Here is a 23,033-nt window from a genome sequence, read left to right on the forward strand (position 1 = left end):
GGGGTGTCCCTGAAGAGTACCAGCGTTGCATTTTGAGGACCCATTGTGACCAAGGCCCCACAAATGGGTGTCGACAGCAAAAGGACGAGACACTGTCCAAACAAAAGAAAAATGGTAAGCTGGCACAATTGCGTAGGTGTCGGTCCGTTGTCCTTAATGCTGTTTATATAGTAGGCAGGTAGGAAAAACTCTTTAACTAGTGACATGCATAATTGAAAAAAAGTGCAGAGGAGTGTGTTTTCTTTTAGTTCTGCGTTAAGAAGGCAGTTAATGTGCAATATTTATGAAACAATTTATATATGTATGACCAGGTATCAACCTTGCATTCCTTATCAAGGGCACACCAGAAAGCGCATGCCACTCACACCCTCGCATTGCACAGTTTTTTCTTCAATAATTTAACTTCCAATGTTTCATTAATATTTTTATTGAAGTTATAAAAGTTGTCATGAGTGCTGTAATATTTGGGATAATTAGCAGTGCATTGCGAGGACGCGTAGCTATAGTTACCTTAGGGTGCGAGTTAGTTACTTGAAATAAATCTTACTCAATTTTTTTCATCTATTTCTTAACTATAACGTCCCTTTAACCTTTGTTTTTTTTTTCAGTGAATTTATTTTTTAAAATGTTTTATTGTTAAGTAATTTTCCTTACTATACGTTAATCCAACCTCCGCAGCGCACGGCCATGGATGTGCGTGCCTGGGGTTGGCCACAGGGTCGGGTCTTTTCTGTGGGCAGGATGTTCAGCCCACCCGCTGAAACTACCCAACCCCATGCGCAACAGGGATTGGCCTCGGCCTGATTTAAAACCAGGCCCTGCAGCCAACCCTTTATAACTACCCAATGCCGCACTGCTGGGGTTGTCCCTGTGGCCAACCACAGTAATAACCCAACACTGCGCTCAACCTTTGACCTTTCTGGAAGCGGAGCTTCAACTAGGGCACCTGCTACGTTTATATTTGTAACTGCTTCCTGTTGAGGCATGGCGCCCCTCCCCCAGCCGGTTTCGGCCCCAGGGACCCCATCCCCGGTGGCCCAGCACCAACATCGAATTTTTTTTATTTTGTTTTAAGGGAGAGGGGTTGCCGTACAGCCCCTCTCCCCAGCCTATTTCAGCCCTGGGGACCCCATTCCCCGAGGCCCGGCCTTTTATTATTTTTTTATATATTTATTTGCGGAAGGGGGGCCATGGGATAGGTTCCAGAGGGCCAAATTTGCCCCAGGGAGGCGGGGTCATGCGGCACCCCCTCCCCTTTCCTAACTTGGCTGGGCCTCATGGGATAGGGTTCCTGTGGCCAAAATCGGCCTGGGGAGGGGTTCTACACAGCCCCCCTCCCTTTTTAGCAATGCGGAATTGGATGCCTACGGGGGGTTGGCCACTGGGCTTGGCTGCAGGTCAGGCACTGCGGCCAGCTCCTTACCCGTACAGCCAAAGGCCATGCACCGCAAGGGTTGGATTAACGAGTGATACTGAAATGTATCTTAACGTTAAAACAACCCTAGAAATTCACTCAAAAAAAACAAAGGTTACAGGGTTGTAATAGTTAAGAACTGGAATTTAAAAAACTTAGAAATTAACCCCCAAAAAAACTGAAGTTTAGAGGCACGTTATAGTTGGGCTCAGGTTTTACATGCAGACAACCTTAGAAATTCAACAGGTACAGTTCTACTGATCTCAAGACATTAATTACCCTTTGGAAATTGGTTAGGTTTGAAACAGCATAGGTTTTGGTTAGTGTACTTCATGTGCTGGTGAGCTGTTCAGTCCAATGCGTGCACAGTTGTGTAGCATCTGCAAAGGATTGTATTTAATGATGGCACTGATGTGTTCACGAAGTGTATGTAGAATTTATATCAAATTGCACATGTTCATACCTTATTTTATTTTAATGTAATCCTGTTCTTTCCTTTCCCCCCCAGGTTAGTTTTTTTGTAGTTAAGTATATTGGTATAGTACTCTAGGTGATCTAGTTTATTTTTCATCTCTAGTTTACTTTTCATGGTTTGTTGGTGTATTATGTCCACCTTGTAGTGAAAAGGCTTGACTAAGTAAACATTTTTGACTTTCAAAATGTTAAAAATAGTGAAATTACAGAATAGCAATGTTTTTTATTTTTTTTGTAGTATTCACACTTTTAAAGAGTATGTTCACTCATTCGATTATGCTTGGTCATCTACAAAGCACAACTTTGAGAATTATTTACTCTTCCCTGTCTGTTTCATAAAAGAGATTCTGTAATGAGTCTAAGCTATATTTGCCGCTGCACAATTTCCCAGTAGATGTCACCTTGTTCTTTCTTCACAGACAGTTTTAATATGATGAAGGCTCAGAGACATCAGAGACAGCTGCCTATGGTGCTTGTCTCGGATTCCGGCTGTTTTTCTCCTTCATAGATGCTGACCAACTAGAAGCGAAAATCATTTTGTTATCGCATTGAGACCTGTGCTATTTATGCTTTGTCATTAGTAGTATATTGGAATGTTGGGCAATTCATTGGAGACCATGGAGTACCAGAGGACGAATGGTTCATATGAACTTGTACTCCAACTTTCCAATCTTTATCTTTTTTTCTGACGTTTTGTTTAGAACATTCTACTCCTGCTGAGTGGAGTATTCTGGTAGCACTATAGTCCGACCTCTGGCTGTTCTGGCTTATGCCTGCACCTGGGACCTGGGCAGACGGCATTTAATGACCTATATGGCCTTCGTCAGCGCATTACATGCTGCTACCTTCTAGTTGATACCTTCCTCTTAACTATTTCGTTAATCCCTCAGGCACAGTCTTGCTTGATTTGAAGCATGCTGTCTGCCAGGAGCTCATATTGGAAGTTGTAGTAGTCAGCAAACTAGGGCAATATCTCTGTTTATGTGCAGTTAACATCCAGTATAGCCAGAGCTACATTTGTGACAGCGTAAGATAGAGATCACGATATTAGCATCAGTACTTTGTGGTTAAATCTACCCAGTGCTCCATTTGTAAAAATATATTTAAAAATAAGTGCCCAAATAGTTCTTAGAAGTCCTCTGCAGCGTTTCTAAATGTTGAGGTTTCCGACTAGCAAGGCTGTCTAGTTGTTGTAAATACATCCTGGAAACACGCCGCACTTGATTATTTGTTGAGTTTATTCTTACAGCAACCTTGTGACCAACCTGGCCAGTCCCACAGAGTGAATGAAACTCACATTCAGTCCTCCATCATCTCAGAACACTCCCAACAATGGGCATTACAGAGTAAACATGTTTAAACATCTGCTTGAGTAAACATGTTTAAACAACTGCTTGAAACTAACACATTTAACCTGTCTTTATCGTACTAGTCTAGATTCCACTCGATAATTCTTTCACCCTCCTATGTCTGTTTTTCTTTTTACTTCATTACTGCTTTTTCAAGGGTTGATGGTGAAAAATAAGCCCCAGTCAATAAAAATGAGTTTTGGTGCCAACCACCTGAAACTACCTATAGAAATTATGCACTGAATATGCCTTACACTTTACTTAATGAAGACAGTCCAATTCTGCTACTGATTGCGCTTTGGTAGGAGAGAGGTGTGGGAGGTGTAGAAGTATGGGTGAGTGACCAACAACACATTACTGTTTCTTTTCAGTGGATTTATGAGCTTCTGCTAATCTGTTATGTCAGGGAGTGAGTGTTTCGAACTAAAAATGAGGCTCTTGTTACTGTTGCTAATTGTAAATTACCTTTGCTCACTATTTGGCTTTAAAAAATCAAATATCAACATGTCCTATCTTGCTTTACATAGCAGGCAGAAAATACTCATCTAAACGTGCGTTGTGTTTAACTGTCTGTTTTAGGTAACAACTTGAGTGCAATCTTGAAGTGAATAACATGAGTCAGTAGATTCAGCAAATCAGTATAGTTGGCAATAGGTGGGGCGGGCAGGTATTGACTTGTTACCTAACGTGCAGAATGGTCCAGTGATTATGAAGATGGGGCCATGTGTTTGACTAAGTGTTGTGGAGAAACATTTTCTTTAAAGGTCTCGTCCAGTGTAGATAAGAAACAGTTCTCTTCATCTAGTCCTGCACTGTTACCAATCACAAACGATAGGCATTTTAGAACGTGTGATGACGTCAGCTTGGCCTTTGAGACGTATTATGACATATTTCGCTGAATCACCTTTTAACAGCTTTCTTTGACTGAACATCAAGTTGACCATGTCAACAGCTCTCGATTAACTTTGTTCAAAGGTTTGTTATGCTCTCAACCCTAGTTCAAACCACCCAGAATGTGAAGTGTTTTTCACTTAGCTTTTTGTTGTACACAAGGCATTGTTGCATCAGCTCTCCCTGATTGTCACCAAGAGTCACGCCTACTCAGGATTTCATATAACTAATTAGTGTGCAGTTGATACAGTGAAATCCATGGTATGTACAGATATCTTGAGGATCGTCATTCTGGGAATACTGAATGCCGTACTCGGTCCGGCCTGCCTTGACCATCTTCAGGTAACCTCGCATATTGTGGGATATTGCTCGTATAGCGGTGATTTAAAAGGAAACCTTCAAAACAAGAAGTAAGACGTGTATTTCCACAAATTGGAAGGGAGGGGAAGTTCAATCTTAATATCACAGACGAGGAACAGAAACCTTATGGTAACAGATGCAGCGTTTTAGCTTAGGGATTCTTGTTGGTTCTATAGAGTGCGCCATTCTCTGATTTCCCCACTAGGTCCTAGCTGATTCTGTAAGCATTTGTTTATTGCAGCCTCTGCATCTTGTACTTGAAAATTAAGCATGCTACTTGACTTCATTATACGTTGGATCTCAAACTGCATTGGAGGATACTAGTGTCATGTTATTGCCTTTCAGAGGTAGTCTGTCTACTCATTTATTTTTTTAAACCCAGAATGCTCCATAAATGGAGAAAGAACCTGAATCTCTGTCAGGCATAAAAGGTACTGCAAGTCCGTGAGTGTGTGGGGTAGTCACACAACCATTCTGTTTTGTACTTTTTAAGCATGGTGAATGAATAAATGAACCAGAGATTTATAGAGTCATCTGCTACCAGTGGGGCTGCAATTTGATAGTGTTGCACTTTGATATTGAAAAATGATTAAATCAAATGTTTATATCTAGGGGCCCAGTGGCTAACGTTTACTTCCATGGAGTACGGCACATGGTTTATTTCAACTTGTAAGATGTCCCTTCAAAACATATGTTGTGTCATGTAAATAAGTGGTCTAATTTCATTGGTCCTGAGGTCTTTACATGCATTCAGTGATTTCTCCTCTTAATGAGACAGATACTGTGAAGTGAGCCACCTCCGCGCATTTATGTAACATTACATCAGTATGGGACTATTAGTAGTTTTTAAAGGATAGGGGTTAAGTAGTTAGAAACCGACATCTTCCACGGGTATTCATGCATCATAAGCTCTTCTTCCCCCTCACTGAACATGCTCCAATCAAAACGACAACTTGAGACTCTAAATTCATTCCGTCCTACCACGCTTACATTGTAAAAGGAATTATGATGGAATCCCGTCCTATGGTAGCTGATCATGAGTTAATTTTTCTTATTCTACCCTAAAATCCAGAAGGCTTGAGTGACCTGTGATACTTACCAACCTGAGTCAGACTAGAACAATTCACCCCATTCCGGTCGCCAAACCACAGTCACTTCCAGTAGGTAGATACACATATCTGTTTCGATGGAACCTCAGCCTACTTTTTAGATTGCTCACTTTCCCAAGGACTTAATCTTTTTTCACTATTATTTACGTGCAAGGGAAGAAGCAGCCCCTAAACGTTTTGAAGTGCAAGGTACGCTGTCAATTAAGTACAGCTATTAGGTTTTCTTAAAAGGGACATCTGCCTCATTTTGTGAGTGCACTTTGCCTGCAAATGATTTATTCACTGAGTGATTCAGAATAAATGCGGGTTCCTGGTCTTTGCATGGTGCAAACACTAGATGTTCAAGTTTCTGGAAACAATGATGTTTGAGAGGTATCAAAGCTCTGGATGTCCTCTCTCTCTTAAGCTTAAAGTGAAATCAGAGTACAAGAAATATTTTAGTAGATCTTTTCACTTTCAAACCCAAATGTAGTGGGTGTTAGCCTTTCTTCTGGTAGAGTGGATGAGTGATATGGTGGAGCTTACAGGTGATATGGTGGAGCTGTGTAAAGATTACAGGTTTATTACATCCTGCATAATGGAATACATTATTTGAGTCATCATTTGTTACATTTAAATCTGTGTATCTGTTCAACCTGTAGTGAGCATTTGTTAAAAAGCATGGCCGACCGGATGGCAGAAGATGGCTGGAAGGAGCTTGGCTATCAGTACGTGAGCATAGACGACTGCTGGTCTCTGAAGACGAGGGATTCCCAGGGGCGGCTCCAGCCTGACCCAGAAAGGTTCCCAAGTGGCATGAAAGCCCTTGCAGACTATGTAAGTAAACCGTTGTTATAGAGAAAATGTGTTAGCTATCTAGTAGAATCAGTCAGATAACATAATTGGAGCATGAACCTGGTGTAGCTTGTTGGACACATTGTAATATTGTAACGTGTGTTTCAGGTATCGGGGGGGTGTCTGCGGAGAGACATATTGCATACTGAGATTATCCTGGTTAACTTTTGCTGAGTTTGAAGGTGAACATCCTGCTGCATTTTCATACTAAGGCTTTATGTATGATTCGTGAATGCAGCGTGCTCCTCCTCCATTGTTCTGTCAATACCTGAGCGCGACTGGGTGGACAACCAAGGCACAAGCAGATAGCGTGTGTCAGGCTTTTGTTTTGATTTATTAGCTGTTGGGAGGTGGGACTGAGAGACATGGAGCTTTCTTTGTATCCAGGCAAGGTATGGGACATAAAGAAACCCCTCCTACCTCAGTGACTTTCCCCAGATTATTTCTGAGGGTCCCTTTATGAGTTAGAGCACAAGCCCCACGCTGTCCTGCCCCCTTCCATTCTTGTTCCAAACCCTTTATTGGCGAAGCCCTTCTTTTATCCCAGCTGAAGGTGGCTGGTCGGTAGATGCTTGCATGTTCACAGCAATCTTCAGAACCTCCGGTGAGGACAGACCTGTTAGTGGAGACGGGGGACAACCCTCCAGACCGAATCCTGCTCCAGAGAGAGACGGTGAGTACCTGTATGATAACCAGAGAGAGTTAGACCACACCATTTAGACTATTTAAAAACAATTGCTCTTTGAGACATTTGGAATAGAGGCAGGATTACTGTTCCCGAAAGCTAAAGCTACCAGAACCACCAAAATGCTCTAAGGCTTATGTGTTTCTGATTTACCTCATGAGTTGTCCAAATGGTGCCCTCAGAGTCTATAGATGGTACAATCTTCCTTAAAAGGTTTTATTATCATCACTTCTTGGGTGAATCTACTGGCAAATGTATGCTGAACACTAATGCAGGTGAGTCTCTGCAACTGTGAAGCCACAAACAATAAGGGGGCAGACAGAATGTTTTTACTATATGCCCTGCAGACATAATAAACGTGTGTTTTCTATTCACTGAAGGTGCACTATTTTTGTTGATGGAAGATTGTACATCATGACTCATCTCTTGCTCGAGGATGTACTATACCATTGTCTTGTGTTGTGTGTCTAGGACAGATGCCCAATCAACAGGATGAAGGCTGAGAGGCGGATTAAAGCTGAATGTTATGTATTTTCAGAGTGGCACCAAAAAAAAACATTTTCATTGCTGAGGTATCTCATGTTTTGCTCAAATAACTGTTTGTTCCTAAGGCACGTGCTAAACAAATAAATATTGGAAAAATAAAGCAATGAAAACTCCCCAGTTTAAGCTGTTAAAAAGTATACTGAATTAATGAAAAATACTTCTTATGTTCCGAAATAGTTTGTTTTATAGACCAAAATTAAAGCCAGAGATCAAATTCATGGACAAACCACAATTAAATTGGGGTTATGACTAGTGTCTCATGAGATTTAATCATATATTTATATAAATTCATTGTATGTTTTACTTGCACTGAAAACACAGTGTTGGAGTTAGTTTATACAGGGAGTTGAACTGAATGCCGTTGATGGCACTCCTCAGGTTAATAAATAATGTTGAATTTGAGACAGTATGAGAATATGTAGAAATGCTAGATTTTAGACTGAGGCTAGCATTAGGGTACACTGTAGAATTACTCAGTCATTTATTCTCCCAGAATCTGCATCAGATGCGGTCTCCAGTCTAATGGGCAACAACATGACACTGAAAGTAGAAATGTAGCAGCACATTTGGGATTCCTGTGTGTTCAAATATACAAGTGCCGCCTCTTCTTTACCACCCCTTCTCGGCAGAGGCAGAGTGCATGCAGGCCCACTAGACTAGCACCCATAGTCCCAATCACTTTGTTTACCTAAACTGTTGTTTCGATTGAAGACTCAATTCCCGTGATTAGTGACTTGGATGGTCTAATGATGCTGACCATTTACATAACTGGATCTCTAGACCCTTAAGTATTGTATGTTTTTTTTTTTTATCACAATTTAGCAATACTCTGCTTGCCCTTACAAAGATACACAGCTGTTGCAGGATGAGACTCAGTGGCCCTGGACCCATTCAGATATTTCTTCAGGCCACTAACCCAAGCAGGCACCGTCTAAGGCAATAGGTCTATTGAAAGTGTTTGGTATTAGTTAGGTGTCTTTGGATGTGTTGCTCCAGCTGTGCATGAAGAATAATCCCATAATTTTCTACTCCTGAAGGACAACAGTCCTGAAACACATGTTTAGAGATACACACCACTGGCTGCACCAACCATGGTGAAAACTAAAGACTTTTACTGTAGTAGGTTTTACCATGCACTGTGTTTACCATGAAGCAATTGAGCGAACTAAGTGCTAGGTATATGAGGCAGTGTTATCCCTTCATTATATGCAAGGGTATTTAGTCGGTAGCACTGATGGTTCAAAGTATCCGCTCACTCCCTAAACAAAAAAAGAAACATAACACACATTAAAATGTCATTGTTTCAGCATAGTAAATAGGAAAACAAATGGGACAATGTGTCCCTCCACAAAATTACATGGCCATGATGGATAGCCCACCAAGCAGTTGCAGAGCGTGAAACAAATATGTGCAAGCTAGTGGCTGAAAAGGGCTGAGCCAGAGTCCTCTCACTCACTGTAACTCTTATTGTACTTTATTGAGGCACTGATGATATAAGGTTTTCCTGACTGCTACAGCTGTGTGACCAGAGCTCAAAATAGTAGAGCGGTTTTGTTTTGTGGAGGCTTTCCCATTTTGAGAGAGGGTGGTATTTTTGAATGAGTGCAGTTAACGTTAATGTCCATAGTAACTATACACCCACAAAAGGGCCTCCTTGCTAGAAACTGACCACAGTGCTCTGTTTCCTGTTTCTGCTTCTACACATGTTGCTGAAAGGGGATTTAATTTATGTGCAGCAGGTTAATGGAGCCTCATAGTTCCTTTGTGTATATAAATATATACATATGGTTACTAACAACTCCATCAGTATTTAATGTTGAAGAACCTAGACAGTTCTGCATACTGCAACTAATCATACCAGTAACCAAAATTAGCACCACTATGCATGACGATTTGGCTTGGATGTCTAGCATGAGCTTTGTCTTGGATCATCTCACGTTTCACAACACGCTGTCACTCACTGGTAAAATTATAAAATCTTCTGTTCTAACAGTTTGATTTAAGTGAGTCCAAAAACTCAGCTGAAACTTTGCCCATTCCTGCTACAGACAAATGCTCCTCAGAAGGAAGTAGTGCTTGTTAAATTAATAACTAAACTAATGTTGAACTAATATGAAGATGACGATGATGGCGGTGCACTACAGCTGGCATCATGTCTGCTGCCACTACTGGTGTAGTACAGTTTAATGTGCCCCACACCAAGGAATCGTGATGACAGGTCATCGCTACAGCACTAGTACCACCCATTTTTACCCTTCTTGCACATCTTTAACTAACCTGTAGTAGTAAACCCTCCCATAACCGAGTACCATTGTGAGGAAATGCCTGCTTTAGGTTTAAATGGCTGGGGGTTACATGTGCTTAGAACCACTGATTAAGTTCTGCCTCTCGCTGCTTCAGACATGCAGGTGGGAGGAGGGTTTTAAGTTTTTTTACAAAAAATGTTATCTTCCATGTGGACAGGTGGAAGACATCCTGTTAAATCAAGTTTCTTTTGAAGCTTGCTGATATATACATTTAGACACTGTTCAGAATATTAAAAATTATTAGCAAATTACTAAAGTATATATAAATTGAGCAAAATTGAAAACTGAAAATGTTAGAACATTCTATAAAGAATTTGAAATTGGAGGCTAAAAATTATTAGTATCATTAGTTTGATTTGTTGGAGCAGCACAAGTACACACAACATAATATAGTATAAACGATGGGTAGCTTCAAGCACTGACAAAAGGAGAGCTTGCATTAGGGCAAATAAATGATATGATAGAGGCTTATATATTGCTTCGTCTTTTAAAACAGATTTAAAAAAAAAAATCCAACCTCCCCATTAAAATTAAATTTTTTTCTATATTGTTTGTGAATAAAATATGTAATCATTTGTGTATTTCTTTAATGTATACTTGTTCTTGTTTCTGTGTTTTTGTATATTGTTTTAAGATTCAAATAATAGAAATTGGTTAGGCTGTGGTCACTGAGTGATGACTCATTGTGGGCCCCCAGATTTCAATAATGGTTTAGTGTGGGTCACCGACAGTCACCAGGCTAAGAATTGCAGCTTTAAAGTACTTTAATGAACCAGCTCTAAAATACAGTTTCTATTTGTAATCAACCCAGAAGCTACCAACATATTTTTCTTTTTGGATAACTGCTGTCTCTACCATCAACTTCCGCAGCAAAACAGACAGAAGCACGAAATTGGAGGAGATAGAGTTTGTATTTGAGAAGTTGACAAATCTGGAATTCCAAATTTGTAGTGGCTGTTTGAGCAGCTGCACATTCGAAAGGGGATGTTTTACCACTTCCGTGGGGGCCTGCCCCTGGAAATTGGGAAATGCCTTTTGCTTCTATGGATTATCACATGTGTGATCCATAGAAGCACACACTGTACTGTTTCTAACCCCTAGGATACTTTGGAAGGGGTCATCAGTATTCTCTAACGTACTTTTTCCCCTAAGCTATCCTCTACTGACTACTCCTTTTGTGCTCCTTTGCAAAGTGTGCCAGAGGGAGCATGTATCCGAAGCCTGTTGGTGTAGGACAGACAGTGGTATCAGGATTGGACATACTTCCCCTGCATCTAGGTTAGACTTCATTCACCCATGTGGGGGGCCTTAAGTTTCCTCTTAAAACATACTACTTCATAGATGTGGGCTACGTGCTCTCAGGTGGTACGCACTGCCCTAGATTGTACCATTCCTGAAGTTTCTCCTACACAAACGTACTTGCCCCACAGTTTCATCCTCAGCTGGTGCCCGAGGTGTATTTCAACCGAGAAAGCACCCAAAGAGGTAGAAACTGCTACTCCCAGAATGCAGCAGATCTTGCTACTCCAGCACAGAGCTTGCTGGACAAAAGGAGATGAGCACAGGGCCTTTTCATTTCTCTCTATGTGGGAACTTGACATAAGGTCATAGTAAATTCTGAAAGCATAATAAAGCAAAAATAAAGCAGCCTCTTTACAGCACACTAGTGTGGATCTTTGGAAAAAGCATGACAACCCCATGAAGCACAGAAACTGACTTCCAGTGTATATATAGACTTCTACACCCCAGCTTGTCTTCTTTTTACACACTTGGCAATATTTTCCATCCTACTGTATTGTATGTTTGAGATGGGCTGCACTTTTAAAGTCTTTCCACGTGCAATATTACTGATATCAAAGCAGAGATAAAAGGGGTGATCCTCTAGACCCTTCCCGGCACATAATGAGATAATCGGGAAACTCATGCAGTTTGTGTTTATTCTGCAAATGGATGTAGGGCTGGTGTACAGGGCAGCCTGCTCAGCAACACTTGTTGATTGGGTAAGCCTCTGCATCTCCAGTAGTTATGGCTGTAGAGAGTGTGTGGCATTAATCCTACCGCAATCAAAGGTACCCTTCAGGCTTCTGGCTGAAAGCACGAGTTAGGCCCTAGAGGGTGTAATGGCGCAAAATTGATTTTTCAAATTGTTTTTCCAAACATTCTTTTTATTGAAAGTTTTTGCAATTGTAAAATAGATACAGGGAAAAACAGCAAGGACAAACCTCCATTAGAGGGTGAATAGCATCAACCAGTACCAGACATCGCAGGTATTACATGCTGTTTAAAGAACAGTGGATGTCCCTGTAGATCAAGTCTCGTGACCAAAGAATTACAAAACAACAAGAACCAACTAAGGAACTAGGAATTGGGTGGGATCAGAAGCTACACAGCAGGTAGTGAGGAATAATAAAAGCAGTAGAGGGGCCAATGGTATTGATATGAGTGCCCATCCCCAGGGCGTAATGGAACTAGGAGAAAATGCTCGAATATAAGGGGGGGGGGGGGGGTCATGTGCCACCCATTCAGGAATGCAGCCAAAGCCCACATATGTAGTGAGGAGCAGGTGCCCGGGGGCATTACAAGGAGACAGCCTGTGAGGTGAATACCGGGGTCCGGTCAACTGGAGTGGTGAGTTGTAGAAAGTGATAGAGTATGGTGTCTCATGCAGGGGTCAGGGGATGCCAATATATGCGCCTAGCCTCCTTATAGTGGAAAGTCGTGCTCTCTGCAGTTCCCCACTTACACACCACCCCATACCATGCTGCTGCCGATGGGTGCCTTCCAGTGTATGGTAAGTGTACGTTTGGCTAATAGTAGGGCCAGGGTAGCAAACCGGGTATGAACCACCTGACTTGTCAAGCATTTAAAGATGTCCAGTGCGCAGACCTCCTAGATGTCAAGGTCAGTGAGTTCTGTGACATCCCATAGAATGGTGTGTATATCCTGTCAGAAGGGGTGAAGGTCATGGCATGACCACAGCATGTGTCGGAGATCTGCCTCACTAAGTCTACAACGAGGGTAAGCCAAATACGCAGTAGGGAAGTATCCGTTATGTTGCGCTGGAATGAGGTATGCAAGGTGTAAAATGAGAAACTGTGTATTTTTAAATCTCACATTTCTCAAATGCCATAGCCTGAGTCCACTTCTTATCATTGAACACCCTTCTGATGTCGTCCTCCCACTTAGTTCAGAGGGGAACTAATGAAATGCAGTGTGGCCGTGGAGCCCTTTGTATAGCCAAGTGATCAAGCGATTACCAGTTCCGAAAGTGAGCAGGGTCTGCAGAACATTGTGTGGGAGGCTCCTTACCTCGTGTTCCCCACAACCTATAGCATATATTGTGCAGATGGTGACAGGTGAGGAACTGCCCAGCTGGAAGGTCAAAGTTTGCCTGGAGCTGGGGGAAGGAGAGGAGATGGCTGTCCCAGAAAAGATCCCTAATTGTGGTGGGAACTGACGCTCCTGCCAGGCACGTAATATCCTGCTGGAGTAAGAACCTGGATAGCATGGGAGGCTCACTAATGGAAAGCCAGGAGTGTATGAAACATGACGTGTAAGAGTGCGGAGCCAGCCTTCGCAGACACCCGCACCTCGCAGCTGGAGTGCCTGGTGAGGGTAGGATGATTGGTCCGGGAGGAGGAGCCCCTTGATAGCGGAAGTGGTGAATGGTGACAGATTTCACCAAGGTTTTTTGCCTGCTGTCCACCTAGCCAACCATTGTAGTTGAGCTGCCAAGAAGTATAGATCACATGAAGAAGACCCTAGCCCGCCCTTGTGTGAGGGTAGTTACAACTTGCGTAAAACAACTCTGTGCTGCCCCGCTCCCCAAATCAGTTCAATAAGTAAGGAATCTAGATCTTAAAAAAAAAAAAAAAAAAAAGCTCAGGTGGGATTATGGGAGAGTAGTAAAGAGGGTGAGGTAGGCTAATCATCTTTGACAGTGCGATCCTCCCCGTCGTGGTCAAAGGTAACTTTGCCTAAAAGGCTACTTGGAATATAACCGAGGTAAGCACCGGAAGCAGGTTACATTCGAAAAGATTGTTTGAGAATGATATAGGTGAATTCCTAGGTAAAGCACTGCAGCGGCACCAGGCAAGGAGTGCGCCATCCATAATGATTTTGCAGGGGGTTAGAGAGTTGTGAAGTGGGTACATAGCGGATATGCCCCAATTGACCCAGAGTCTGGACACCCTGGCAAATGACTGTAACACGGCGTGGATGGGGCGGGGGTCTTCCGAGCATCACAGAGGAACAGGAATAGGTCATCTACGTAGAGTGAGAGCACGTGTGTCCTACCTTCAAGGGGGGATACCCCATTGTGTGCACCATCCATCGCCATTGCAAAAAGCAATAGCGAAAGGGTGCATCCCTGCCTAGTGCCATGCTCTATTGAGAATGTTTCTGAAATAAAGCATCCCACCCGCACCTGTGAAAGCGGCCCTGTATACAAAAGTTGTGCATAAGCCAGAAAGCGAGGATCTATGCCCATATGCTGGAGGACACAAAAGAGGTAGGGCCTGTATAGGGAATCAGATGCCTTTTCCAGGTCCAGCACCAGGCACACCGGAAAAGGATATCGGTCGCGCACCTGCTCCTGAATGTGGAAGAGGCGGCAGAGATTATGTAAGTGCTGCATCCTGGGACAAACCTGTTCTAATCTGGATGGATGAGATCCGGTATGATCTTGGCATATCTGATGGATAATATCTTTTCCAAGATCTTGCAATCAGCCCCCAGTATATCATTGGGATGGTAGGACGCAACATCTGTAATGTCCCAGTGGGACTTGAGGAGAGAGATCAACAAAGACTCCCTTAACCAGGAGGTTAACTCGCCCGGTCAGAAGGGATTCGTTGTACATAGTAGCCAGACAGGGTGCGAGAATGTCAATAAATGTACTGTAGAATTCAATGGGAAGGCCGTCCAGGCCTGGGGTTTCATTCCTAGCTAGGTCTTCGACGGCCTGTTGACATCCGCAGGAGTTATGACATCGTCCAAGGAGTGTCACAAAATTTATGTCAATTATATTGACCAGTCCATATATGGATTCTACAGTATTAGCTGCCATTGTGTTGTCAAGACATGAATATACTGTGAAATGTAGATTTACTATTCTTAACTTCCCTTGTTAATATAGCAGTAGCCCGTATAGTGAAGTCCAAGTGCAGGCCGAAAATAAATCTTCAATATTCTCATTCCCCACCCTCCACTGAACCAAAACAGGAAGAGAGCTTCTCCCTGAGCCAAACGTTCAAAATGTTCAAAAGGTCCTTGTCTGTAGGACTAGAGTTGCTTTCCAGCCTAGGTGACTGCTAGGGGAGACAGTCAGTTCCAAAAAAAAAGTAGGCTGCTTGCACCAGTGTCCATGAAGCTTACTGCATGTGGTATGGAGGCACTTCTTGTTAGGAGAATATTATTTATTCTCTGTTCTTATCATAGGTAAATTAGTTGACGGCAACAAGATATTATATGTGATTTCTTTTCTCACTTAATTCACTGGTCGTTTGTTTTGTCGTGGTTGAAGGGCTTCAAGATTTACAAACATCGTGGTCACTTCCAAGGGTCTTGGTTTGGTTATCTGTAATGCCCTGCTATGGTGTCCAGTGCTTGCGGTTGGAGGTCCTAGCCCTTTGCTTACCACCTAGAGCCACCGAATTAGATGTATGGACACTTCTCATCATGTTTGCTTCCCTGGGCTTGCCCTATTACAGTTTTCGTCTCTGGGTTCTTCTTGGTGCATGTTTTCTTTTTTCATTTGTTTGTACTGTTTATCAACTTTTCCTGAGGGGCAATGATCTCTTAAACTTTATTTTTTCTTAATTGTTCTTGTTATGTCAGCAGAAAAACTCTACTTGGTGCTTGAATGGAAAAAAAACATTTGTGTTGTTGGCAAGCTTCACCTTTCACTGCCCCCATTCTTACTGCTTGTTACAGTTGTCTCTTTTTATACTTTATGTTCAGTAGAGCGTCTACCTTTTGCCTCCTTTTTTCCTTTCCTGTATTCTTCGCCCTGCAGTCTGTCCTTTACTGAATGGAGCAAGGGGTTTGCTTCTCTGTTCTGCCCAAAGGTACTCCGCATCTCTTAATTCAGAGCCTGGCTGCTTCTGCAATGATTTCATAGTAAGTTATCTTTAACTTCACTTTCAAAGCTCAAACTGTTTAATCTGTTTTGCATATTTAGTTCTGCACTGGCATTGTAGAGCAAGTAAAACGGATACAATCAATCTAATGATGTAAAGTTGATATCTATGACTGTTTAAAGTAAAACCATCAAGTTGGAAAGTCCTCTGTTGCCCCCCTCTAATCATGTTCCACAATGCGGAACAAACCAGAATTCTTTATTACCTGACCCTTACCAAGGTGCGTATATGTTCTGTCTCTCTCCTGTTCAATGCCCCCCCTCTCTCTCTCTCTCCTGCTAAGCTTTTCCCCCCTGGTTTCCTTTGACGGTAATCATGTCTTCTCTGGCTCCTCAGCACTGCTATAGGACTCTTCCTTATTGGCTGTCCTACCCCCTCAAATGTCACCTTTCTCATACACTAAGCTGCAGTGCTTGTTTATCCTGCTCTATGCATCGCCTGTCACTCTTGATACATTTACGACATCAGTTACCCTTGCCCTATAATGTCTGCATTGAAATATCCTGTACCCTACCTGCCTGGGCACTACTAAAATACCCAGAGGGTGGTCTGGTGACATCCTGGGTCTACCCTGTCCCCAGTGATGTTTTAGTTGTCTTTCAACTTTTGACCAACTCTGGTCTCAATGTATAGACTTTTCTGATAAAAACAGCTCAGATCCTCCAACTGTTTGCTCCTTTTAGCCAGATGTGCATTTTCATGCAACGTTTTCAGTGTTGTGGTAACTGGTTTCAACATGGCACCCAGTCACCTAGTTAAGATTTTAGAGTTGGCACCCTTTCCTGGCTAGCCATCATTGGTCGCAGACATTAGAAACCGGGAGAAGTAGTGCATGCTGGAACAAATAGAATCATTGAAGCTGCAACCCTCCTCATTTGTGTCAATTCTTCCAATATCTTAGGGAAATGGGAAAGGCATAAAGAAGTGAGACAAGAGCATCTTTTCCGCAATGCCCCTGAAGCCAAGTTCTGGAGCAGAAATGGTATGTGAGAGAGCATTCCCAGAACTGCAAAAACCTCTATCAGTTCACATGGGTGGCATCTGTGACATTGGCCAAAGAGTTGTGAACAATTACAGATTTAGATAATAGTTATGTGATGACGCCAGCCTCTACATAGTGAATCTCTCAAATGTGAACCACACTAAGGGGGAAAAATGTTGTATCTGGAGTTTTATTTTTTTCCAGAGAGGTGCAGCCAAATGCAGCTAGATGGTTTTGAACAGCTCTGTCCTTCTTCCATACCGCTCCAGAAGTGACCGAGCGGAGTCACATGTTAGCACCACCCCAATGCGCTGATATCAGTTACTTTTTTCCCATGTCTTCTGAAGATAACCTGATGCTACGCTGCCAAATTTTTCTGTTTTCTGAAAATTTCCAGTGTGCTAGGAAGAGTGTTCCCAGCAAAACTACCAGATTCAAGTCTTACTGCATCTGGAGGAAGCAGATGTCTCCGGTGCCTAGGATCGGGACATGACTCTAATTTGTATGATAAGTGCACCCCCATGCACCATCCGAAGGCATATTGAGAAAGAGAGGTGAAGTTGTATGTTCCCAAACTCAAAAATAAGTTGTTGCCTTCACATAGATCCCGCTCCAAGTCATGGGCCTGAGCTATGGCATGCTCATGAGGTCATTCTTACCCCAGTTCAACTTCCCATTTCAAGTCCTCAAGTAATTCAAAATCCAAATGAAAACATAAAAAACATATCATGACAAGATCATGTCCCGCCACTTTAACTCCAAAGACAAGGCACAAAGGTGTCAAGGTTTAAATCGCACTTCATCAAGGACACTGGCCATGGAACCAGTCCCTCAGCTGGTCTCGACGAGAATTCCCCTGGCCGTCTTCGACCCTGCAACAGATTGAGGCCTTTAAACAAGTCATGCTGCAAATTCTGAGTGACCATCTGGCTCCCACTGGTGCTTCTTTAGACTGCCTCAAACCACAGAAGAGGGGATGGACCTGCCAGCTGCCACTGGTGGGCCCCTACCCTGTGCCTTCTGTCCCCTTAGGACCTGTTGTGGGAACCATAGCAACCCCGATTTAGACTTTCATTCCGGCCCAATGATCCATGCTGTGTTCATGCTGCACCGTTGTGGTTGATGATCTGGTGCCAATGCCCATGTGAGACCCTGAACTGACATCTGCTTGAGCTTGATCGATGTCACAATATTAAATTAACAAAGGGCAATCTGTTGTCATGCAGCTTGGCTCTACTGAATTGCAGTTAATGATGATGATTGCGAAGGGGATTGCCTGCACCCGCCAGTGCTTATTTTGTAAATAAAAACGTGCTGGTTCCAAAGCCCTCCTCTTTTACACGTGGCTGCTGCAATTAAATGTGCAAGCATGGAATACTGAGGCAGGGTAACCCTGGAGCCATCTTGGGCCTCTTCAATCCATTTACAGCCACTCCCTGCCCCCTTCAGCTCACTCTTGCAGCTTTTGGCTTTTTCCCTTTGTGAGGCTTTTTCGTTTTTCTCTTCCTCTGTCTTTCCCCTATCTGTCTTTTGCTCTCAGTAGATGCTTGAGGCAGAAAAATAAGTGCCGGCCCTCAAAAATAAGTGCTGGTGCTCCGTACCGGAAACCACAAGCACAAATTAAGCACTGGCGCCTACCCTCAATATACTGATGATGCCTTATACCTTGATTTATGAAATGCCAGGACGCTTGATACCTCTTGGAGACAGAGCTTGACTTGCAATATAAGCCACCAACTGAATATAATTTCTTAATAAAACCATTCCTGCTCCAGTTCCAGAAATTTAGCGGCTGTTCCAGAAGGCTGGTGTATAGACTGAGATAGCTTTCCTAGCCAGGGATGCTGCAGACAAACAACATGCACTCAGCAAGTACACCTACTCCTCACCTGTGATACCGTCCCACAAACTGCTTTAGGTTCTCCTCAGCGTTGCATTCCTTACCAGTGGGAGGCAGGATCTGGCTCTTCTCAGACCTGCGATTAATCACATCTGGCACACATCAGACATCAAAAGGCTTTACCCTGTCTTTTCTCTCCCCCAGCGCAATATCCCTCCCACACTAAAACATATTTCGGAAGAGCATCTGCTCGTCCTCTTGCAGGAGACACTCCTATTGCTCTACAGAGGCGCCATAGAGAGGGTACCAAACTCGGAGAAAAACAGGCATTGTTATTTTTGCTGTTGCCTTGTCCCTACAAAGGACAGCAGCCTCAGGCCTCTGTTGGACGCCTGTCTCAAGTATGCCTTCCTACAAAAGTACAAATTCATCATTCTAACATTTGCCCTGGTCCCATCTGCTCTGGACCTGGGAGACTAAATGGTATCCTAGGTAGAGCAGGGCACATACTTTCCTATGCCTATCTTGCACTCCCACCGGGGTTGACTGTAGTTCATGGTGGGCCAGGTGCATTTTTAGTTTGCTGTGCTCCTTGTTGAGCTCCACCTGTGCCCGTAGGGTGTTCACAAAAGTAATGGCAATGGTTGCTGCCCATCTGGATCCCGGAGTTATTGCATTCCTGTGGCCTGATGACTGGCTGATGAATGTACATAAGTTTCAGATCCCCGTCCAGACAATGACAAACCTTCCTTTCAAAATTGTTGGATTTCTTAAAAAAAGATGCCACCTGACTCCTCCGAGGCTTCCGTTCATTGGGACAATCCTGGACACTGTGACGTGCAGGGCTTTCTCTCTGAAGCAACAGGTCTGTGGTGGACGGCTGGCTCCCCATCAAGCTACTGGATCTGAAGGCCATGTGTCTGGCCTTGAAGGTCTTCCTGCCTTCAATCAAGGTGGGGGCTGATCCAGGGTCTCACAGACACATCCATGTGGTACTGCAACAAGGATATGGATTGGGGTTTTGGGTCCAGTGCCAGGAGACTTTACGTCTCTGGAGGTGGCCGTAGCACTGGGGCATTTTTCTGGTCACCAACCTCCTGGGGGTGTCCCTGAAAGCCAGATCAGACGTCACATGGAAGATCATGAGTGGTGTTTACTTCATGAGGTGGTACAGACACAGAGCATCTTTAACCGGTGGAAGAAACCCTGGCTAATCTTTTTGCCACCTTTGACAATGTGCATGGTTAACAATTTTGTGTCTTAGAGTTTTTGAAAGGACACTGCTTGAGAGATACAATCCTGCTGCAGTGGAACATGTGGCAACTGCTTGACTTTCTACCACTTCCCCTCCTTCACTGTGTCTTGAACAAGGTAAGAATGCCTGGGCCGAAGTCTTCTAGTTGGCCCCCAGATTGGTCAAGGAGAATATAGTACCCAAAACTCCTGAGCATCTGTCTGCTTATCAAGCTACCAGTTTGGCAGGCCCTTCTGACTCAGCTGTAGGTCATGGTCCTCCACCTGAACCAACACAACTTACACCTCCATGTGTGGATACTGAACAGCAGTAATTGACTGTATTCTATTAGCCACCCAAGGAGGTGGATATCATCCATGTCACTAGGCACTCCTACATGACATTCATTTATGCCACATACTGAGAAACATTTGCACCTGGTGTGGTGCCCGGGACACGGCGCCATTACAATTGAATCAATTAAAAGTCATTTTGTTTGTTTTGTCTTTACCCTAATTAGGCCGTGCAGTGAGCACTATTGTAGGTTATTTGTTGACCCTTTCAGGCTTTCTGTGTTTACCTGGTCAACAGTTCTTATTTAATTATCTGTTGTGATGAGATTTATTAAAGGTCTGCACACTTGTTACCTCCCCGACTGTTTGTGAGGCCACAGTGGGACATTAAACTGCTGGCCTGTGGCAGAAAAGCTTCAAGTCATGGGTACTTTCACTATTCCAGAATTCTACCTGTTGCTGCTGACAGCTGTTTCCTAGGATTTCCACACAACTCTAAGGAACTGTTTTGGGTGCTGTAGCGAAGGAGATACGGAAGAGGTCCAGGGCAGTCTACTACCTATGTCACACCACCAAATCCAGGAATATTTTGCAGATATAGGTTTTCTTTCAAATGTATTACGAATTCAATAATTTATTGTGCTATCAGTAGCAAAATAATAAGATTAAAAAGCAAGCCTTCTCTGTTTTGACCATCAAATTGCTATTTTTTTGTGTTTTTTCATGTAGTGTCTTTCATAGTTTCTGGTTCGGATGATTAGACTCACGCACCTTACTTATTGATATGTTTATTAAAGTTCAGCCATGTGTTTTTTGCAAGGAATACCATTTAAGGAGCAGAAACGGGTGCTTTCATAGTTGGTTACAAATAAAAACAATGTTTTATTACTATGAAATTCTGGTCTTATGGGTGTTTAAAAAAACGAACAATCCTGCTTATTCCTTCCTTTCCCAGGTGCATTCTAGAGGACTTAAGCTTGGCATCTACAGCGATATTGGGAACTACACATGCGGCGGCTACCCTGGCACCACACTGGACAAAATCAGCATCGATGCCAACACATTTGCCGAGTGGGGAGTTGACATGTTGAAATTTGACGGCTGCTATTCTAATTCATCGGTTAAAGCCATAGGTCTGTTATAATGTTTGTCCCAACGCACATCACATGCTTGTGAATGTTATATTTATTTGTTGTAGCTGCAGTTTACATACTGATATAATGGCTTTGCTCTTGCCAGCATTCCTTACGTCATAACATGCAGTTGGACAACAGCAGCATTTGATATTTTGTATCATACCCATTCCTATGGGAGCCTAAACAGGTCAACGTGGCTTGAGCCAAAAAAATGCTGGACTGGTAATGATTTTAATATGAGCAGTACAACAAGGAACTAACCAGGGTGTATGATGATAAGATGAGGAGACAACTCTCCGTGATTAGATAAAGGAATGCAGTGCTCCAGTACACAAGCATTTAGACAACTTTGATGGTATTTGACACTTGCTTTACCTTTTATTATTTGAGTCCAAGGATATGTTTTCTCGGCCAGGCCAGGCATCAAAATTGAAGTAGGACAGAGCCATCTTGAGGCTTCCTTTTACGCAAGCACCAAATCCTTGTACATGTGAATCTGTAGAGTAAAAGGAACATGGAGTCTTCCTATTTGTGATGGTTGTTTACATGAAGCAAATCTCAAGTGGACCACGAAAGCAAAGCCAGGCAGGATTTCCTATCGATGCAAAGCACTTCATGCAGTCGCCTTCCATCCCTGCATCATACAATGGGCAGCAGCAGCTGTAAGGGCTTCCATCGCCGTGCCTGCGGTGGACTATTTAATTGCCAGTCATGTCCCTTACTAACAGTTAGAAGTTTCATCGTCCAGTCTTTCTTCATGAAATGAGTGCTCACCCGGAGTCATTAACCTTACCTGAGATTTTTTGTTTTTTTCAAATTAACTCCTCCTCTTGCAGTTGCCAATAGGACCTTCCAGACTTGCATGGCTTCCTACATATTACCAAACCGTGTTTGTCTTGGTTAAGGGCAGGCAATCCAAAGACTGTCTCTAGGAAGCCATGGACTCGGAGTAGTGAAGATTACCAGTAAGTAATTTGGACATTAGAGCCACATCAGTTGTAATCATCATAGTCTTTACTTGGCGAGGATATGGCAGGCACCATCCACATGCATGAAGATAAGTTTGAATATTATATACCGTGTCTCACTTGTACTGTCTTGAGCATCATGCACTGGTTTTAGTCTTCTTGTATGTATTTAGTAGGTTCGTCCATTGAGGGCTTCTGTCTGTGGCCTCAATACCAATAAAAAATGTGCTAAATGCCCCCTTTCTTTTTCTGCACCACATTAACTCTTTACTGGACTTGGGTATCACAAATTACATCTATGGTCCTAGGTCTATCGATTCCCTGCAGGACCTACTTGTTCTGTCCGCTCAACAGAAGCTTGCCTTCCCAGATAAAGCGCATTAACCTTCTTGGCAGTTTTAGATTCTGTACTCAACTGGGTATCAGATGGAGTGCTATGCTTCCACAGTGAAAAAACCCTCAAAAGGTGTCC

General features: G+C 43.1%; 1 protein-coding gene across 2 annotated transcripts in view; it reads left to right on the top strand.

Annotated features, from left to right (window-relative positions):
- LOC138261408 (alpha-N-acetylgalactosaminidase-like) overlaps positions 1 to 23,033 on the top strand; it is a 120,794-nt gene that overhangs the window by 59,135 nt on the left and 38,626 nt on the right. For both annotated transcript variants that reach the window (XM_069210333.1, XM_069210332.1), the window contains 2 exons: positions 6,239 to 6,413; positions 21,413 to 21,590. In XM_069210333.1, coding sequence (XP_069066434.1) covers positions 6,239 to 6,413; positions 21,413 to 21,590 — 353 coding nt within the window. The remainder of the gene's footprint in view (positions 1 to 6,238; positions 6,414 to 21,412; positions 21,591 to 23,033) is intronic.

The sequence above is a fragment of the Pleurodeles waltl genome, chromosome 10 (assembly GCF_031143425.1).
Source record: "Pleurodeles waltl isolate 20211129_DDA chromosome 10, aPleWal1.hap1.20221129, whole genome shotgun sequence".
Lineage (NCBI taxonomy): Eukaryota > Metazoa > Chordata > Amphibia > Caudata > Salamandridae > Pleurodeles > Pleurodeles waltl.